This window comes from Pleurodeles waltl, chromosome 9 (genome assembly GCF_031143425.1).
Source record: "Pleurodeles waltl isolate 20211129_DDA chromosome 9, aPleWal1.hap1.20221129, whole genome shotgun sequence".
In the NCBI taxonomy this organism is placed as follows: Eukaryota; Metazoa; Chordata; class Amphibia; order Caudata; family Salamandridae; genus Pleurodeles; species Pleurodeles waltl.
In genome coordinates this window covers 210,908,019-210,929,065 of record NC_090448.1, presented here as the reverse complement: position 1 = coordinate 210,929,065, position 21,047 = coordinate 210,908,019, and the positions used below count along the sequence as shown (strand labels likewise).

General features: G+C 46.0%; 1 protein-coding gene across 4 annotated transcripts in view; it reads left to right on the top strand.

Moving 5' to 3' along the window:
- FLNB (filamin B) overlaps positions 1–21,047 on the top strand; it is a 455,875-nt gene that overhangs the window by 226,861 nt on the left and 207,967 nt on the right. For all 4 annotated transcript variants that reach the window (XM_069206567.1, XM_069206566.1, XM_069206565.1 and 1 more), the window contains exon 10: positions 3,919–4,045. In XM_069206567.1, coding sequence (XP_069062668.1) covers positions 3,919–4,045 — 127 coding nt within the window. The remainder of the gene's footprint in view (positions 1–3,918; positions 4,046–21,047) is intronic.

Here is a 21,047-nt window from a genome sequence, read left to right as displayed (position 1 = left end):
ATGTTAGTCCCACAAACTATGTGCAATGGTAAACTTGGGTAAACGTTGCACTTTTTTTGTAGAACCACATAGTGGGTTATATGTATGTTTTGATGCAATCATGCCCATGTGGGTGGTGGGGGGGGGGGGGGAGGTTCTGGTGATGTTTAGAAACCTTCCCGAACTTCTGATTAGGTTTGTCTTCACATCAGCAGAAAAGCAGATTTCTCCGGATAATATATTGTCTAATACTACATAATCTTCATTCGTCTCTAAGGATAGGCGAGTGTAATATTGTAAACAAGCAAGGTGAGCCTTCTCTGTGAGCTACAGAGAGCACACCTATTATTGCCATTATCCCCTGCTTTTTCCAGCTTCATACTTCCCCTGCACCCACCTTTTGTACTTGCCTTTGAGATATTCATTGAGATACTGAGTGATCTGTGATAAATGTATGATAAACAAAACACTATTAATTTCTAACTAAAATGAATCCACTATTACCTCATGCTAAATATGTAAAAATACCACATTGTATATCTAGGAGTCATGATGGATGCTAGAGGCAATTATGTGCCTCAAAAAGAAGCAATAAAAAATAAGGCGCATGCACTTTTTCATGCTTTTGGTACGCTTGCAGATACTATTCGTGGCCATGCTCTGAATCTACTGACGGCCATAATGAGAGCAAAATTACTTCCAACTCTCGCCTATGGGACTGAAATAATGAGGGGGATGGAGGAAGCTCTCCTGGACAAACTTTTGGTAAAGCGTGTCTTTCAGTTACCAGAACATGCTTCCCCGGCCCAAGTCAGACTGGAATTTATGTTGGTCAAGCAGTCACTGGCTCAACCTGCGGCATATATCAAATGTTGCTACAAATTGTGCTGTGCCCCAAAAGGGATTTTGGCTAATTTAGTTTGGCAGGAAATGAATCAAGAAAGAGTTAATAGCAACTACAAAAAGCATCTGGAAAAAAGCCTATTCCATCTGAACCTAGGTGATGTATGGGATCAGTCGCTTCCTACCCTGGCTTTTAACGAAGCAGTGAATAAATCAAGCAAATTATACAGCTGGGTAGAAGACAGGGACGTTCTGGCTCAACCATGGCTGGTTGATTCCTAATTCACATACAGGGAGTGCAGAATTATTAGGCAAGTTGTATTTTTGAGGATTAATTTTATAATTGAACAACAACCATGTTCTCAATGAACCCAAAAAACTCATTAATATCAAAGCTGAATATTTTTGGAAGTAGTTTTTAGTTTGTTTTTAGTTTTAGCTATGTTAGGGGGATATCTGTGTGTGCAGGTGGCTATTACTGTGCATAATTATTAGGCAACTTAACAAAAAAAAATATATACCCATTTCAATTATTTATTATTACCAGTGAAACCAATATAACATCTCAACATTCACAAATATACATTTCTGACATTCAAAAACAAAACAAAAACAAATCAGTGACCAATATAGCCACCTTTCTTTGCAAGGACACTCAAAAGCCTGCCATCCATGGATTCTGTCAGTGTTTTGATCTGTTCACCATCAACATTGCGTGCAGCAGCAACCACAGCCTCCCAGACACTGTTCAGAGAGGTGTACTGTTTTCCCTCCTTGTAAATCTCACATTTGATGATGGACCACAGGTTCTCAATGGGGTTCAGATCAGGTGAACAAGGAGGCCATGCCATTAGATTTCCTTCTTTTATACCCTTTCTTGCCAGCCACGCTGTGGAGTACTTGGACGCGTGTGATGGAGCATTGTCCTGCATGAAAATCATGTTTTTCTTGAAGGATGCAGACTTCTTCCTTTAACACTGCTTGAAGAAGGTGTCTTCCAGGAACTGGCAGTAGGACTGGGAGATGGGCTTGACTCCATCCTCAACCCGAAAAGGCCCCACAAGCTCATCTTTGATGATACCAGCCCAAACCAGTACTCCACCTCCACCTTGCTGGCGTCTGAGTCGGACTGGAGCTCTCTGCCCTTTACCAATCCAGCCACGGGCCCATCCATCTGGCCCATCAAGACTCACTCTCATTTCATCAGTCCATAAAACCTTAGAAAAATCAGTCTTGAGATATTTCTTGGCCCAGTCTTGACGTTTCAGCTTGTGTGTCTTGTTCAGTGGTGGTCGTCTTTCAGCCTTTCTTACCTTGGCCATGTCTCTGAGTATTGCACACCTTGTGCTTTTGGGCACTCCAGTGATGTTGCAGCTCTGAAATATGGGCAAACTGGTGGCAAGTGGCATCGTGGCAGCTGCACGCTTGACTTTTCTCAGTTCATGGGCAGTTATTTTGCGCCTTGGTTTTTCCACACGCTTCTTGCGACCCTGTTGACTATTTTGAATGAAACGCTTGATTGTTCGATGATCACGATTCAGAAGCTTTGCAATTCTAAGAGTGCTGCATCCCTCTGCAAGATATCTCACTATTTTTGACTTTTCTGAGCCTGTCAAGTCCTTCTTTTGACCCATTTTGCCAAAGGAAAGGAAGTTGCCTAATAATTATGCACACCTGATATAGGGTGTTGATGTCATTAGACCACACCCCTTCTCATTACAGAGATGCACATCACCTAATATGCTTAATTGGTAGTAGGCTTTCGAGCCTATACAGCTTGGAGTCAGACAACATGCATAAAGAGGATGATGTGGTCAAAATACTCATTTGCCTAATAATTCTGCACTCCCTGTAAAGCTCCTAAAGAATCATCCACTTTAGGCTGCCCCCTATTCACTGAAAATCAAACAACGCTTTCTAAAGTTAAGGTTGGGTGAAATGCCAACGTTAGACCTCATGCCAAAGGGGTCACTAGCAGACATCCAAGAATGCCACCTGTTATCTGGCGGTAGAAAATCTAGTGCACGTAGTCTGCATTTGTCCAGGTTTGGCCACTGAAAGAAGACAAATATTGAAGAAAGAACTAAACGGATTATGAGTCAGATCACTCAGACAAGCTCTAATTGAAACATTTAATCCAAGAAACACCATACTGAATGTTAGGCTCGTCCAATTTTGGGAAATCTTTATTTCCAAAATTTCCTCTGCCAAACAAGCTATTAGATAGGAATTACGCCAGTGGTAATAAAAGCACTCAACCACGGAGTATGAAACCTACCTACTATGAACAAACAGGTCGAAAAGAGGAAGGGGACTTAGTTAATGTAGTTGCGCATCTAACCAACCCTGTAATTAAGTCCTGTACTAGTAATCAGAGTTAAGTGGGGGCAAACCTGCAGAATGTATTAAATTATTTTCTTTTTCACAGTTCTATTGCACTACTAATGTTTTATCACACAAATATTGTTCTGCCTAATTTTATGTTGAAGGAATATTTTTATGGTTTTGATTAACTAATAAAATAAACATTCATTCATTCACATTGTATACCATGGAAACCTGTGTGTGGTAGGTCTAACAAAAAGCTGATGTTAAGATTTCACCAATAAATGCTGAAGCGACAGCTTGTAGCAGGTACACAATCTCAATTATTCTTTTGCAGTATTACTGTCAATTTAGTGAGAATCTCCAAATGGGCCATACTTGTTAGCAAAGTAGTATAGAAGCACTAGACAGCACAACAATAGCATGGGAAGCATTGATGAGACAGTGCAGCTAAAAGCAATCTTTGGGTGTTGTTTGGTAGAGCATCATATAACTCAGGTTTCACATGTCCCCTTGATATTTTTTTTTTAGGTCAGTTATCAGGCTTTCCAAAGTAGCTCTCTGGTCACTGGCCACCAATATAATTGCCATTACTGGGAAAATAAGCATTCTTTGATTCATGGACGGGAAATACAATTACAACAGTATTATGTTTCGATGTACCTTGAAATAAAATATTATACAGTTTTCTCCATATGTATTATCTGAGTGGTCAAATGTTAGCCTGAATGTTGTAGATGAGCCTCATGTACCATTGATTTGTTCTGACAGAAGGCCTGGATGAGGTTGTGAAGTCCAAGGAAGTGGTGGATGGCATATACTCATTTGAGTATTATCCAATCAACCCCGGAAAGCATGTTGCTACAATAACCTGGGGTGGACAAAATATCCCTAAGAGGTGAGTGATTAAACCATGTACCAGGCTGATGTCTTTCAACCATTAAGAAAAAACAACTATCTGATAAAATCTTAGAAAAATAGAAGAGAAAAACAAGATAACAAGAAGAATGATAGCCAGGAGTGTGTCTTCCTCTGCCCTTATTGCATTACTGCTGAACTATGGTTTTGTGCGAGGACATTCAGAACCTAACTATAACATCCCTCCAACCTTTGTTTTTTTCAGTGAATTTCTATGGGTTTTTCTAGCATGCACAGATGTAAATATAACCAGTGCCCGTACCTCCTCCGACCATGCCAGGTGGGTGTTGGTCCTCGGAGTTGGCGGTGGCCAACCCTCTTGCATGCACCCAAACCCAAGCTGCGCATGTGGTTTGGGTGCATGCATGAGGTTGGATGCAGTGTTTTTTTTTTTTCAATTTTTCTCTGGATCCAACCGTGGATCCGTGGATCCACGAATCACAGAAAAATAAATAATTGGGCAATATTTCGACCACATGTGTCCTACGGAGTCAGGATACTTGTATTCTGACCCCTTGTGTGCTTTTTGCACTCTTCTTTTCCCACCCCTGAGCCAATGGGACAAATAAAATGATGGCTGCAACTTGTCTGTCAGGTTGCAGACAGCCAATCAGGACCTTGCTTTTCCCCAGGATCCATGCATAGCTTGTGTCCCTGTATATCAATATTTTTTTAAATCTAATACCTCAGACACTACTGAACCGATTTACACCAAATCACAAATAGCATGCTTTTGGGACCAAGATCTAGCTTTCTGCCAAATTTGATGTGATTCCGTTTAGCGGTTCGGCTCTAGTTGTGTTCAAAATTTTGAAAAGCTTCACTGACAGAGAATGGGGAAAAAGTATTTTGGGACCCCCCCCTTTTTCACCCCAAAGCTTTCTAGAAAGCAGCTGAACTGACCAAAGTATACTTTTTGAAACTTTTGTGAAGATTCATCAAGTGGCATCAAAATTATTGGCAAATCAAAACCGCTCCTCTATGGAAAAAAAAGTCCCAACTATAACTACCTAGTGGGGACTGCCACTAGGTAATATATTTATATATACACTGAAAAAAACAAAGGTTACAGGGATGTTATATTTAGGTTCAGAATTTACACAAATTCAGCAGTTACCGATAAACTTATCTCAAGAAGCTATAATTCTTGCTCTAAAGTAACTATAACTCACGTCCCTGCCAGGCACAGTTTTCTAATCAATAATTTCAGGTTGAAGTGATATTATCAATGACTTGATAGATGATTCCATGAATTATGTAATATGTGAGCTAACTAACAGTGCATGGCTAGTGTGGGAGTAATTATTTCCTTAGGGCACGAGTTATAGTAATATGTCTGTTTTCAACTGCGGGTGAATACTTGTGAGGAAGACAATGTCTGTTGTCGAAACATGTTGGGTGTGCTTGCCACAAATAAAGAAGGAAGTTCAATTATACTTAACTGGAGTGTGCATGTTTTTCTCCTGCATCAGCGGAGTTTGGTTGTTTTGCATACATCTGGTTCCCACACCCAAGCTTGCTCTGCAATTATGCGGACAGAGGTTCACGTGGGACATGTGGAGCTTTTATATATTTATATAGTTATAGTTAGGGCCAACGTTTTTCCATAGAGAATATATATTTTTTTGACAATAACTTTGGCGTCGTTGCACGAATCTTCACAAACTTTTCAAAACTAATACGACCGTCAGTTCAGCTGCTTTCTTGAAAGGTTTGGGGTGATTTGTCAAGCGGAGGCTGAGAAAAAAGGGGGTCCCAAAACACTTTCACCCCAATGTTTGACTCTGGGGATTTTGCATTTTTTAGACATAGCTACAGTCTGAACCTCTGAATGGGATTACACCAAATTTGGTAGGAAGCTGGATCTTGGTCTGCAGATCATGCTTTTTGTGATTTGGTGTAAATATATTCAGTAATTTGGATTAATTTAAGGTTAAAATATAGATATATATGGGCACAGATCCTCCATGAATCCACTTGCAGAGGATTTGTGGATACCGTAGAAAAGCAGGGTCCTTATTGGCGAGGTGCAACCTGACAGAAAAGTTACAGCTGCCATTTTGTTTCTCACATAGGCTGGGGGGTGGGAAACCAAGAATGTAAAAACACATATGGTATCAGGATACTAGTATCCTGACCCCTTAGGACACATGGAGGATTCTCATGGGCAAACAATTGCCCATTTTATTTTGTTTTTTGCTAATCCACAGATCCCCGTGGGGCTCAGTAAGGCTAACTTGTGAAGGATCCGCGGATCCCAAAAAAATGAAAAAAATACACCCACTGCATCCAACCCATTGCTGCACATGGCCGAAGGCTGGGCACATCTTCAGTTTGGGTGCAGGCGGGACGTTTGACTGCACAGCTTAGCCATACGCCAGGCCCTGCGGCCACCCCCATCGCACATGGCCAAAGGCCGTTTGCGGCGGTGTTTGTATTAACGTGCACAAGGAAAAAACATAGAAATTCACTGGAAAAAACAAAGGTTACGGGGGCTTTATAGTTAGGTGGACGTTTTACCCATACAAAATAATCGAAAATCAGCAGTTTTAGTTGTAGTTTTGCCTATCTGAAGAAACTATAACTCATGCCGGAAAATAACTTTAGGCAGCAAGTTATAGTTTCTTAACATAAGTATAACTAAAAGTATAACTACAACTGCTGAATTTCTATGGTTTTGTATGGGTAAAACATCAAACTAACTATAATGTCCCAGTAAACTTTGTTTTTTTTCAGTGTGTGTGTGTGTGTATATGTGTATATATACATGTGTATATATATATATATATATATATATGTGCAAATATACAAATGTACTCCTGTGTAGTCACTTTACATTGCTTCGGCCACATGAACTGAAGCACCTACCAAAAAATTATTCGAATTTTGAAGTAGAAACATTTTGTACATATTTTATTACATTTATGTGCTATATTATTTATTTTTTGGTCTCTATGACCCATTCCATTGTTACCAATTCTTTAACAAACACATAGAGTGGGTTTTGGCTTTGTCCCACAAGACTCTTACTGTATTGCTTCATGCTGTTGGCTGTTTGATGTAGCATTGCTTCTTCTACAGAGTGCTTGCATTGTAGTAGGCGAAGGATTATTTTGCTCCTCAAAAGTACACTGAATCTCTGAGATACACTGTATACACAATGCAATTCTTTTGTGTTTACTTTTTTCACTGCAGCAGGTTTTCAAAAAATATTTTAATCAGGATTCAAAATGCAATCCATACCTATTGGCTTTGCTACTGACTTTTTTGTAATGTTGCTTGTAGTAGTGTGCTTCAAGTATAAGAATCTTAAAAGATAACTCCCACTCTCCAAAAACCTACCTATATTTATTCTTGTGGCCTTACTAGATTATATGGTATCTAAAATGTGTGATAGCCTTGAATGTATTGATAAAACAGTGTTTAAATAAAGCAATAGACAAGGAAGTTATTAGCAGCTCCTATAAACCATGATTGTGGTATTAGCACCTTTTAACATGACCTCAGGTATGTAATGTCTGTGAACCGGATAGATGTTATTCAAACAATTGGGTCACTGCTAATGCTTGGCAGGATGAACTTTTATTAACCATCCTAATTCCATGATTTTAAATTATTTTACTTCTGAGTGAAATGAATGCAAAGCCCCAATAGTTTTCCAGACCTATTGCAGCTTGTAGACTTTTTGTTCAAAACCGTATCAACAGGCAGGAGTATTCAGCTCCCTTTTAACATGATGGGTTTTGCACCCATGACTACATATGGCATGTGGTCCATTTTGGAGCACCCAATGGCCCAATCCTCAATTTGTTTTGTGAATGTCTAAATCTGGTGACTTACTCCTGACCTTCTTACCAAGAGTAAGAGTCTCTCAGTCTCAGAAATAAGCATATTTTTAAATGAGACACAATTATAGTTAGATGGACATTCATTTTTTTTTTTTAACAGATTTTATTGAATTTCAATAACAGAAAACAAGCAGCGTGTCTGGCATATTCAAAACACATTGTTATACATTTGTGAAGATTCAATTGGCCATGACTGCTGTGCCCCACAAAATTCCCTCTATGGGCCTACCCATCCCTCCTCATTGTGCTGTCTAATAAGAGTGCCCAATGATAACATACACTAGGTGAAATCTGATGTGTTGCATTCGTTTTGAGAACCACCAAGGAGCACTTCAATATGGAGGCTGTGTGTAGAATCTGTGAAATGGGTACCTGCCATTACAGGTCCGCATTTGAGGTCCCCAAAGGTGTGGGGTCTGGGTGCTACAGGCTATCGGCTATTGTTTCCCCTCCTCTAGCCAATTCCATAGAACCTCTGCCACTGCTGGCTTCTCTCATCAGTACCTCCCCCTCATAAACAGTGACCTGCTCAAATTCCTTTCGCCATATTTCCACCCGGGGAACTCTCTGACACTTTCAGTTTTGGGCACTCTTGTTTTTCTAAAAAGAATGCCAAGTCTTGGAATTTGCTTGTGGATTTATGTTTAGCTGTATGTGGGTACTAGCCAAGGAGGCAGAGCGCTGGGGTACACAGGACCTCTCTCTCAATAATAACAGTGAGTGTAGTTAATAGCTTTTACCAGTATGGTGTGAGTGTTGTGCAAATCCAGAACATACGTATAAAGTCAGCACCTTCCTCCCTGCATCGGGTGCAGCCAGTAGTCGAGGTGCAAAAGTATTGGTTAATATGTCCCAGTGTCAGGTATGCCCAGTGGAATGCATAGAAGTTTATCAACTTGAAAGGGGCATTTCTTGACACCTTAGGTACCCTGTCAATGGTTTCTGTCCAGACTTTGGCCCTCATTCCAACTCTGGCGGTCATAGACCGCCAGGGTGGCTGTCCACGGAAGCACCGCCAACAGGCTGGCGGTGCTTCATGTGGTATTCCGACCGCGGCTGTAAAGCCGCGGTCGCCCAGCCGGGTCCGGCAGTTTCCCGCCGGATTAGCCCCGGCTGGGAGAATCCTCCATGGCGGCGCTGCATGGGGATTCCGACCCCCTTCCCGCCAGCCTGTTTCTGGCGGTTTTCACCGCCAGAAACAGGATGGCGGGAACAGGTGTCCTGGGGCCCCCTAACAGGGCCCCAGCATGATTTTCACTGTCTGCGTAGCAGACAGTGAAAATCGCGAAGGGTGCAACTGCACCCGTCGCACCCCTGCAACACTGCCGGCTCCATTCGGAGCCGGCTTCTGTGTTGCAGGGCCTTTCCCGCTGGGCCGGCGGGCGCTCTCTTGGCGGGTGCCCGCCGGCCCAGCGGGAAAGTCTGAATGGCCCCTGCGGTCTTTTGACCGCGGAGCGGTCATTTGGCGGCGTAAGTTTGGCGGGCGGCAACCGCCGCCCGCCAAACTTAGAATGACCCCCTTTGTCTGTTATGGGACACTCCTGATCTGTTGTCCACGTATCTCAGAGAGCAGTCAGAGGGTGCAGAAAATCCACACACAGTGTTCTCTATAGGCAAGTGATAGATTCAAAGGTGCCCGTGGATGTCACAATGTATTGGCAGGTATTTTGTTGTTTGGGTTCTGTAAGACCTGTTCCCCATGCTTACCCACAGCCTGTTTATATATGTTGTTCGGGAATTCTCCAAAGGGGAAGAATGCCTCTTTTTCAAATAGGTCGCCCAACCTGGTTGCACCCGCCTCCTGTTATTCCTCCAAGTCCCGCCAGCTTCCACCATGAGGAAACACGTCCAAGTACATCATAGGGATATTTGGCGCATACAGGGTTTCCGGCTTATGTAAACATTGAACCCAACATTTTTGCAGAATGCTAAACTCCTTTGAGTCACCTACATTTGAGCACCTAATTGTTATTAGCACCTTGAGGAGTGTACAGGCTTCTGGTACGTTGGGTCTATTGGCAAGTCCAAGTGTCAATTTGCTCACCTTCCACTGCGTCAACCACTGGAGATGCCCTGCCAAATAGCAAGACTCAGAGTCCGGTGCTGCTAGACCTCCTTCAGTCACTGTTCTCTGTGAAATGTGTAGCGCCATTCATCAGCAGCCTGTCCCCCACAGGAAAGCTATTGAGATGGTTTCTGTGAACCTAAACATAGCTCGGGGCAACCATATTGGCAACACCATGAAGAAATAGAGAAACTGTAGAAGATCTATCATTTTCAACAGGCAACCTTACCCGCTACCAAAAGGTGGAGCGTTTCCCAGAACTCAGTGCTCCTCTTTACATCTCTAATTGCTTTACCTATATTGCCTTCCAGCAGATCTGTGTGATCATGGAATATATTTGAGACACCGCGATTCCCACTGTGGCCCCAGTACATCCGGCGATTGGCCATGGTCCGCTATGGTTGGAAACATTTGTGATTTGCACCAGTTAACCCTCAGCCCTGAGTGCTCACCCAACCATGCTAGAAGCTCACAGGTGCCCTTCAGTGCCATCGATGTATCACATAAGAGCATCAAGAGGTCATCAGAATATAAGGTGATATAGTGTGACTGTCCCCCACTTCAATACCCCAGTAGGCGTCTCCCTTCCTTGCATAGGCGGCTGGTGGTTCCATCAAGAAAAAAGAATAGTAGGTTGTGAGAGAGGGCAACTCTTCCTGGTCCCCCTTCTCACTCGATAACTCTTTGAGACATATCCCCTGTGCGCACCCTAGCAGTAGGGTCCATATACAGGGGCCTTGTCTAGACAATGAAGCCATCACCTAGTTCGAAGTGTTGCATGATTGCATAGAGATAGGCCTACTTCAGGCTGATGAAGGCCTTCTCTATCGCCATCTGTGCATGATCATATGTTTCATCATCCACCACTGCAAGCAGTCAACATATGTTAGTCACAGTGCTCCGGCCTGGAATTATTCCTGCCTGATCTGTGTGTGTTAGTGTGGGAAATGTATGGGAGGAACCTAGTAGCAAGTATTCTGCTGAGTATCTTATAATCAGCATTCAGCATAGAAAGGGGGTGATAAGCTCCCTTTTAGTAAGCAGGTTTTTCAGATTTCAATAGAGTGACTATTAAGGCTTCACGGCTGGATGGTGACAGCAGGCCTCCATTCTTGGCCGTGTTAAAAAGGTTTACCAGTTTAGGCACTTGTCCTCTATATAGGTAACATACAGCTCCACCAGAAGGCCATCAGTGCTCGGTGTCCTCCCTCTGGCAATGGCTCAGATCTCCAGCAGCGTAATTTCCCCTCCCAGGGTTTCTGCCTCTTCGAGGGTAGTGTTGGTAGCGTCAGAGGCATAAACAAATGTTCTATGTCTGCCATAGAGCACGTTAATGAGTTGCAATAGAGTACGGAGTAGTAATTCAGAAAATCTTTGTTCTGATGGATACAACTACCTGTGGATTCCTCACCTGATGAATACTCCCATGGCGCCAGCATTCGACGGAAATCTTCTTACTAGTCTCTGCACGTCGACGAGGACGTCACTCTAGCCCACGCGACGCCGTCTGACGTCATACAGGCAATAAGAGGTCCTCGTCGACGTGCCGATGACAGTTCCCTTTTTTCCGTGCATTCGAAACGGTTATCTTCGAGGGAGCTACTGTTACCTTCGTGGTTACAGTGTATTGTCTGCTGCGTAGTCTTCTCTGCGGTAATAATGTCTCAGAGGAAGTCGGGTTTCAAGCCCTGTCGAGAGTGTGGGGGCAAGATGTCAGTTACAGATCCTTACTCCGACTGTCTATGGTGTTTGAGCTCCGACCACGACGTCTCGACTTGCGATTCATGTCAACACATGAATCCGAAGGCCCTCAAAGAGCGTGAGGCCAAGTTATTCATGGCAAAGTCAAAGAAGAAGGAGAAACATCATAAGAAGTCTTCTTCGCCAAGGTCTCACCGGCGTCATCGAGACTCCCGGCGCCATAGAGACTCACGACGTCATTCCAGCAAGGAGTCTCGTTCGAGGTCACCTTCGGCTCGGCGTCGGAGGACTTGGGAGGTCAGCCCCACGGTCACGCCGCATCCATCAACGCCGTTGCCCTCTCCAGCGTCACCAACTTCGCCTGGTCAGGCGTCAGTGATTGAGGTGGTGCAGCCTCTTGTGTTTTCTCCGGCGTCGCAGACGTCGAGGCTGGCGTCGGGGTCGCCCTCGATCCAGGCACCCCAGTATCCGGCTTTTCCCACTCCTGGAGCCGATAGTACCGCGTTTCTTAATGCGATGTATACCATCTTTCAGCAGATGGCTCCAGGAGCTGCTCCGGCTGGTCCTTCGGGGCCCTTGGCCTTTTCGTTGGGTGATCCTGCGCCTCTTCGGCCGGCACCCTTTATGCCCTTTCTCCCTTTTGGGAATGTGGGCTCGGCGCCGGTGGCCGCTCCAGTGGCTTCGGATGTTTCGGCCCCGGAGGTTGCCCTTCCGTCGAAGTCAGGATTTTGCCCTGTGACTCCGGTTGGTCCATCGGCTCCAAGACCTCGTCCTCCGGCTCCTACCTTGGCGCCGAAGCTGCCTGTGGCGCCGGACGCGGCGTCAGATGCTTCTGGAGATCGGCGCCGTTCTTCGACGTCGGAGGAGGTCATGTCGACTCCGCGTATCGAGGAGAGACTTCATTCGAGGAGGCGTGCTCTCCGTCTTTTAGAAGAGCAGGAGTACCAGCGAGTCTTAGAGGAGGGAGAGATTGAGGACTCTGGAGACGGACTACATGGTCTGGATACAGCCAGTGGGCTGGACACTTCCCCTGAGTGGGACCTTTCATCTCCAGGGGAATATACGGAGGAGGCTGCTTCCTTTCATGCTGTGGTGAGGAAGGCAGCAAGCTTTTTGGACCTGCCTTTGCCGGTGGCAGAGGCGAAGCAGAATTTGCTGACAGAGGTATTGCATCCGGCCTCTGCTGCAGCTGAGCCTCTCTTGCCATTTAATGAGGCTTTGCTGGATCCGGTGTTGGAGGTGTGGAAGAAGCCGGTGTCTTCTTCGGCCGTTCATAGGGCTGTGGCCAGGAGGTATCGAGCTGCACCATCTGACCCTGGCTTTCTCTCTAGACACCCTACGCCGGAGAGCTTGGTGGTGCAAGCCTCCTGTTCCTCAAAGTCAGCGCCTGGTTCCTTCCCGACGGTGCCTGGAGACAGAGACTCCAAGAAACTGGATGCGCAGTCCAAGAAAATATTTTTGTCATGCAGTTTGGCGTTGAAGGCCACCAACGCAACGTGCATTCTGGGGAGGTACATCCATGCTCTGATGGATGATATTTCGTCTTCATTTACGGAGCTTCCCCAGGGTCTCTTGGATGTGGTCTTGGACGCCCAGGCTGCCGCGACCCAGATTATCCAGTCTGGGCTGGACACGACCGACTCGGTGGCCAGGGCGATGGGCACGGCTGTGGTGGCAAGAAGACAGGCCTGGCTCCAAAACTCAGGGTTTTCGGCGGATGTGCAGTCGACCCTGCTGGACCTCCCGTTTGATGGGGACAGACTGTTTGGAGCCAAGGCAGATTCGGCCTTGGAACGATTTAAGGAGAGCAGAGCCACAGCCAAATCGTTAGGACTGCAAGCTCCTTCTTCCTCTGCCTCTTCTAGATTTTTCAGGAGGTTTCGGGGATTTGGGCGTGGCTCTTCTTCCTCTTCCTTTCGGGGGAGGTTCCAGCAACCCGCCTCTTCCCTCCCCTATAGGTCATTTAGAGGGAGGGGGAGGGGTGGGGCCCGTACCAGAGGAGCCTCTCAACAGCACTCTGCCTCTTCCTCGTCCTCTGGAGGGGTGCAGCAGGGGAAGCAGCCTTAGGCTTCCACCGTTTCCCACTCACTCCTCTCCTGTAGGGGGAAGATTACAGCATTTTCTCCACAAGTGGAAGTCTATCACCACGGACACTTGGGTTCTCGGCATTGTGGGGAAAGGCTACGCCCTTCCCTTTCGGGAGTTCCCGCCCCTCATCCCGCCCCGCCCATCTCATTGTTCAGAAGAACACCTCCTGTTGCTAGAACAGGAGGTTCAAGTCCTCCTTTTAAAGGGCGCGGTAGAGTTGGTCCCAGAGCAGGAAAAGGGTCGAGGTTGTTACTCAAGATACTTCCTGATTCCCAAAAAGGATGGTCAGTTGAGACCAATCCTGGATCTGAGGATCTTGAATTGGTTCCTCAAACAGGAAAAGTTCAAGATGCTGACCCTAGCACAGGTGCTTTTGGCGTTGAACAAGGAAGATTGGATGGTGTCTGTCGACTTGCAGGATGCTTACTTTCATATCCCGATACTCAAGTCGCACAGGAAGTATCTCCGGTTTGTGGTAGGGTCGCAGCACTATCAGTTTGCGGTCCTCCCGTTTGGTCTTACTTCAGCACCTCGAGTCTTCACAAAGGTGATGTCAGTGGTTGCGGCGGAGCTCAGAAGGAAGGGGATAGCAGTATTCCCTTACTTGGACGACTGGTTGATCAAAGCCAGGTCCCCGGAGCTTGTGTCGCATCATCTGCAATCAACAACCCAGTTGTTGTTCGACCTGGGCTTTTCGGTGAACGTGCCCAAATCTCACCTGGAGCCCTCTCAGCGCCTCCTGTTCATAGGGGCAGTACTGGATACAACATTGAGTCGAGCCTTTCCTCCGCCTCAGCGGATTCAAGATATTCAGGAATTGGTTCCAATGTTTCGAAATGGAGCGGTAGTTCCAGTCCTCAAGGTCCTTCGTCTGCTCGGTCTGTTCGCCTCCTGCATTCTGTTGGTCACGCATGCTCGCTGGCACATGAGGGCTCTTCAGTGGTGCCTCCGAAGGCAGTGGTCTCAACAGAAGGGAGATTTAGAAGGTACTGTCAAGATCTCCAGAGATGCTGCTGTGGAATTGAAGTGGTGGATTGCGGGCAACAATCTTTCACAGGGAAAGCCGTTCGCGCAGTCGCCACCAGTGGCCACGGTCATAACGGATGCTTCTACCCTAGGATGGGGAGCTCATCTGGGGGATCTGGAGATCAAAGGGCTTTGGTCTCCAGAGGAACAGGTGTTTCATATCAATCTGTTGGAGTTACGGGCTGTACGTCTGGCTCTCAAGGCCTTCCTCCCATCCCTTCGTGGTCAGTCGGTACAGGTCCTGACGGACAATACTACCACGATGTGGTACATAAACAAACAGGGAGGAGTAGGGTCGTACCTTCTCTGCAGAGAAGCTCTTCGGCTATGGTCCTGGGCAAAGGACCATCAGATTTGCTTGGTGGCAAATCATCTGGCCGGGGTCTTGAATGTACGTGCGGACAGTCTCAGTCGCCAATTCTCGGCAGACCACGAGTGGCGTCTCCATCCAGATCAAGTCTGTTTATTCTTCCAGATGTGGGGGTTTCCTCGGATAGATCTGTTTGCCACTCGGGAGAACGCGCATTGCCCGTTATTCTGCAGCCTCCAGTATCCAATGCAGGGAGCGTTGGGGGACGCGTTTCAGATAACCTGGTGCGACCAGTTGCTTTACGCGTTTCCCCCCATACCCTTGATTCCTCGAGTGTTGAGGAAAATTCGCCAAGACCGGGCCCAAGTCATCTTAATAGCTCCGGATTGGCCAAGGAGGGTATGGTACTCCGACCTTCTCCAACTCTCAATGTGCCCTCCGCTCCGTCTCCCTCTCAGGGCAGACCTCCTCTCGCAGTCGCAGGGGCAACCTGAGTTCCTTCTCTCTCCCGCCTGATGTAGTGGATGTTATCTTAGCGGCCAGGCGACACTCCACTAAATCTATCTACGCTAATAGGTGGTCTAAATTTGTTATGTGGTGTGGAGAGAGACAGATTGATCCCTTACATGCTCATCTGTCACATGTTTTGTCTTTTGCACTGTCTCTAGCGCAGAAAGGTTGTGCAGTGGCTACCATTAAGGGTTATTTGTCGGCCTTGTCAGCCTTCATTTGTCTTCCAGACCAACCATCGTTATTTAAATCCCCTATTGTTCTCAGATTCTTGAAAGGTCTTCTGAATCAATATCCTCCAAAACCATTCGTTATGCCTCAATGGGATTTGTCCTTGGTCCTGACTTTCCTTATGGGGTCCCCTTTTGAGCCTATGCATTCTTGCCCCTTAAGGTATTTGGTTATTAAAACAGTACTCCTGGTAGCTATAACATCTGCAAGGAGAGTGAGTGAGTTGCAGGCCTTATCGGTTAAACCCCCTTATATAACGTTTTATGGGGATAAGGTGGTGTTGAGGACCAAGGCTGCTTTCCTTCCGAAGGTTGTTTCACCCTTCCATTTGGCTCAGACAATCACTTTGTCCACGTTTTATCCTCCGCCTCATCCTTCAAAGGAGGAAGAAAGACTACATCGCCTGGACCCAAAAAGGGCGTTGAGCTTCTATATCGACAGAATGAAGGATATCAGGCTGGAGGATCAGCTGTTTGTCGGATACGTGGGCAAGAGGAGAGGAAAGGCAGTCCACAAGAGAACACTCTCCAGGTGGGTTGTTCTTTGCATTAAAATCTGTTACTCTTTGGCAAAGAAGGATCCGCCTGAGGGCATTAGGGCTCACTCCACCAGAGCTAAGTCGGCCTCTTCGGCCTTGGCCAGGGGTGTTCCTGTGGTCGACATCTGCAAGGCCGCAACTTGGTCGTCCCTTCACACTTTTGTGAAACATTACTGTTTGGACTCTGAGGTCAGAAGGGACGGTCATTTTGCACGGTCAGTGCTGCAGGATTTCTTGGTTTGACCATTTAGGCACCCACCGCCGGGTGTGGTACTGCTTTGGGACTCTATTCATCAGGTGAGGAATCCACAGGTAGTTGTATCCATCAGAAGAACGAGTTACTTACCTTCGGTAACGACTTTTCTGGTGGAAACATTAGCTACCTGTGGATTCCTCACGGCCCCACCCGCCTCCCCGTTGCCTTTTTGGTCTCTCCAAGCAATCCTTGAGTGTGCTCCTTTTGGTCTTCAAAGTTGCAATACATTTTGCATATATGATATTTGTATATATGTGTATATTTATATATAAATCTATATATATATTGGGTATATACATGATTCGTATGTATAAATATATTTATTTGTTTAAAAAAAAAAAAAGAAGGTTATATTAAATCTACAGCTATTTTATTGCAATGTTGTGTGATTTACAATATTAAGAGATGTTGCTTTGCTCTTTCATTACATTGGGTTATTATTATTATTCTCATGCACGTAAAAAATGTTGGTACTGTCATCGGCACGTCGGCGAGGACCTCTTATTGCCTGTATGACGTCAGACGGCGTCGCGTGGGCTAGAGTGACGTCCTCGTCGACGTGCAGAGACTAGTAAGAAGATTTCCGTCGAATGCTGGCGCCATGGGAGTATTCATCAGGTGAGGAATCCACAGGTAGCTAATGTATCCACCAGAAAAATCGTTACCGAAGGTAAGTAACTCGTTCTTTATGTCCGTTTGCCTGTGTTAGTTGTAGCCAGTATCAGATTAAATTTATTTATAATGTGACTGAGTCCCTCTTAACAGGATTCGCCGGCCAGTAATGTGCCGCTACAATTTTGTTCTGCTTGAGTTCTAGTCATGTAGGCCTTGTAATGGAAGCACCATAGGTGCTCAACCCACTCTGCCGCAGCCTCCTTGGTCTCCAATTGCTCCCTCTGCATTCCCGGATCGCCCTGTCTTTGTAGCTCAAACTATGCAGTGCTTCATCAGAGGTCGAGATTTCCAGGCTTGTGTAAGTCTCACCCCTTTTGACTATATGCCTGCCCCTAAGGATCACTTTAAAGGCATCCCAATCTATTAAGATTGAGGAAGAAGACCCCTCATTGTCAACGAAGTATTGTATAATGTGGTTTCCTATAGTCTCCCAATATTCTGGGTCTTCGAGAGATTCTGGCTTCATCTTCCATAAGAGGATGCTAAGACGTAAGCACACATGAAGTTTGTGCAATGTTGAGAAAAAGGAATAATCTCGATCTTTTAGGTGAAGTGAGCGCCTGTAATCCGCCAGTCCCCACTCCGTCTGCCAGTTAGTGAATGTGCAGGCCAGTTTGGTAACAGGAGAATCGTATAGTGGGGGTGGGAGCGATCCAGCTCTGAGTTAGCAATGCAATTAAAATCTCCCCCCATAATAACAGAACCCCCCCAAGTGATAATTTGGCAAAGAATGCCCTTTAAACCACATTGGGAGCATAGATGCTAATGAGCGTGATAACCCTGCTATTCAGCCAACCTCTGACCACCATGTATATGCCCCCAGGTCAATGATTCTCCTGGTGTGTTGCAAGGGAGTCCCAGGTTTTATCCATATCATCGTGCCTCAGGGAAAGCCTAATAGTTGGTATAGTATGCCTGCTCTCTCCATCTGCGCTGCAGTGGTACACCTTCTTTAGCAGTTAGTTGTGTCTTCTGGAAGAGTGCTGTTTTTCTTGTCTATTAAGATTAAGGTACGAAAATACTTTGATCATAGAATGTATTTCCTCATGCTCCTGGACATAATTTTGTTTGGTAAAGGCAGTTCCATCCTAAATGGGTAGGTACATAGAACATTCTTAGCCATGTCACAAGAATGATCACAATCAACAGCATCCATCTGTATGAGAATGTGGGATGCACAATCGAGGTGAAGGCACTTTTTAGAATCTTCAAAAACCAAACAGCAAATACCCCAACTCTCACACATCAGGACAAGCAGGCAAACTCCCCTCATCCAAATGATCTCTCTAAACTCAAACGTGGGAGGGTGCACCCGTGCCAGCTACTTTCTCATGGGTCTGAAAGCTCCAGAGACCCTCCAGTGCCTTCCACACCCCACAGAAGCAATACTGTTTGCAAGTATAGGCCCAAAGGCCAATTTACAATTATCAAAAGAATTGTTCCCTGAATCACCCCCCCCCGACACCTGTATGGGTGGGAAGTCAGGGGGGAAACTAGAGAGTGGGGTAAGGAGAAAAAGAAGACAGAGGAAGGAAAAAAGGTGAGAGCAAGTGCAACCTCCCATCAAATACATCATCATGTCTATATTATCTGACTTTATCAGCAGTGCCAGGCGTCACCACTGGTATTTCAGTGTCAGAATCAGTGTGCGTGTTGGGTTCATCCTCTGATTCTGAAGGATGGTCAACCACATCTCCCGCAGTTGAGGCTTTTCTCGCTTCTCTGCCCCTCATCACGCCACCTCCAAGACTCTTTGCTGGTCCCTGTGAGCCTTCTCTCTCTGGTGTCACCTCCAGAGTTCCTTTGTTGTTAAAATTCTGTCATCCCCATTTTCTCCTGGGAGAGCCCTGGCTGGGACTCGCCTGTGGGTACTGATCAATCCATTCTCACACTTCTTGCGGGGTTCTGTAGTACTGTGTGCCATTCGGGGTTACAGGTCTGAAACTGGCAGAGAACAACAAAGCGTATGCCACTCCCATTTGGAGGAAGCGCTTCTTGGCCTCCAGGAACATTGTGTGTTGTTTCTGTACTTCTTTTGTGGATTCTGGAAAGATCGTTATTTTGCTGTTTTCCAGTTTGAGCTTGCCTTTCTGCTGAGCTTGGGCATCCTGGTTTTTGTAATGTAAAAGCCTGCCAACCGCAGGTCATGGAGCTGCTCCCAGTATCGATGGCCATGCCGGCACTCTGTAGGCCCTTTCTAATACATAGAATTGTGAAAGTCCTTCAGAGGCTACTTGGTCCTTCAGCTATTTTACTAGGAATGTCAGCATGCTGTTTCCTTCAGTGCATTTGGGTAGGCCCACAACTTGTATGTTGTTCCTCCTGGATCTGTTTTTGGCATCCTCCATTCAAAGTTCTAGTGCCTGGATCTTCCCCTCCATAGTAGTAAGCCTCTGGCAGAGGGCCGTTAGGTCTGCGGGGATCTCCATAAGTGTTCAGTCAGCTGTTGTGAATCGCTCAGCCAGTTGACGGTGACCGTCTTTAAGGATGTGTAAGTCTGCCCCTAATGTATCAACTTTAGTCTCAAGAACTTCCCGGGAGACTGTGGTGGCCTGGAGAATATCTTGTAGAGTGGTTGTAATTGCATCATCATGCCATCATCTTTTGCTGCTAGGGCAGTGTCATTCAAAGGGAGTCCTGTAGTCTCCGTGTCCCGTTTCCTAGTGACTTTGCTCATTGTGTCATATTCAAAATTAACCAGGGTAGATAAAGCAGTACATTGCCTCTCATCAATGGTCCTCTTGAGGGGACACTCAGCAGTTATTTAGAAGAAACCTTTAAAAAAAGGGGACTGCACTCCCCATGTATCACAGTCTCACAGAGGAGACATCACCTTGGTGGGTCTCCCTACAGTTGCTACAGTTATGGTCCTTGAAGCAACCGTCACCTAGCAGTACGGGCCAAAAGAGGTCTCAGCGTCAATCCATAAGTGCAGCACTCTTTCGCAGGTCCAAACAGTAGGGAACTTAGGTGGTCCCTCCACCACGTTCTTAAATGAATGATTAAGGACCTGCTTTAGATCTTGGCGGTATTATTGAAAACACTGTCAAGTCGATGCTGTTCCACCCACTGTATTTAGAAGTATTGTGGCTGAGCCGCAGACCGCCTAGCTGGAGTACTCTTCATAACCATCAGGCTGGTGGGTTCCGCTGACCATATTTAAATGTTGCAGTCCTACAGGCAGTGTATTGGTGGTGGTTTTCTGACGGATGGAGCCTCTCGCTGGATTAAATGGACATCGTACAATGGAAGTGGCAGTGGAATAGAGGTATGTCTCTCACACACACACACACACACACACACACACACACACTGTACTGTAGCAATATGTGTCCTCCTGCACAGTACACTACACAACACACCAAATACACACTATAACCCATTGCCATTCCAACACCACACAAAAGGTACATGCCGAAAAAACTCCTATGGCCATATGGCTATGACACAACACACACACTTTATTGATACTGCATCCACACACAACCCAACTACACACTCAGTTACACAAACGCAAACACACTCACACACAAGCACAACTACACACATTACAACAACCACCACACAACAACACTCCCCTGAATGTTGCACACAGCAACACAACACACGCCCAAACATAGACAACATTGAACCCACATGCATGTGGCACACATACAGACACACACATCACCCTTTCCTGCTCCCTCCACCTCTCCCAGCCAATCCAATCTCACATACACTTACTCGTATTAACT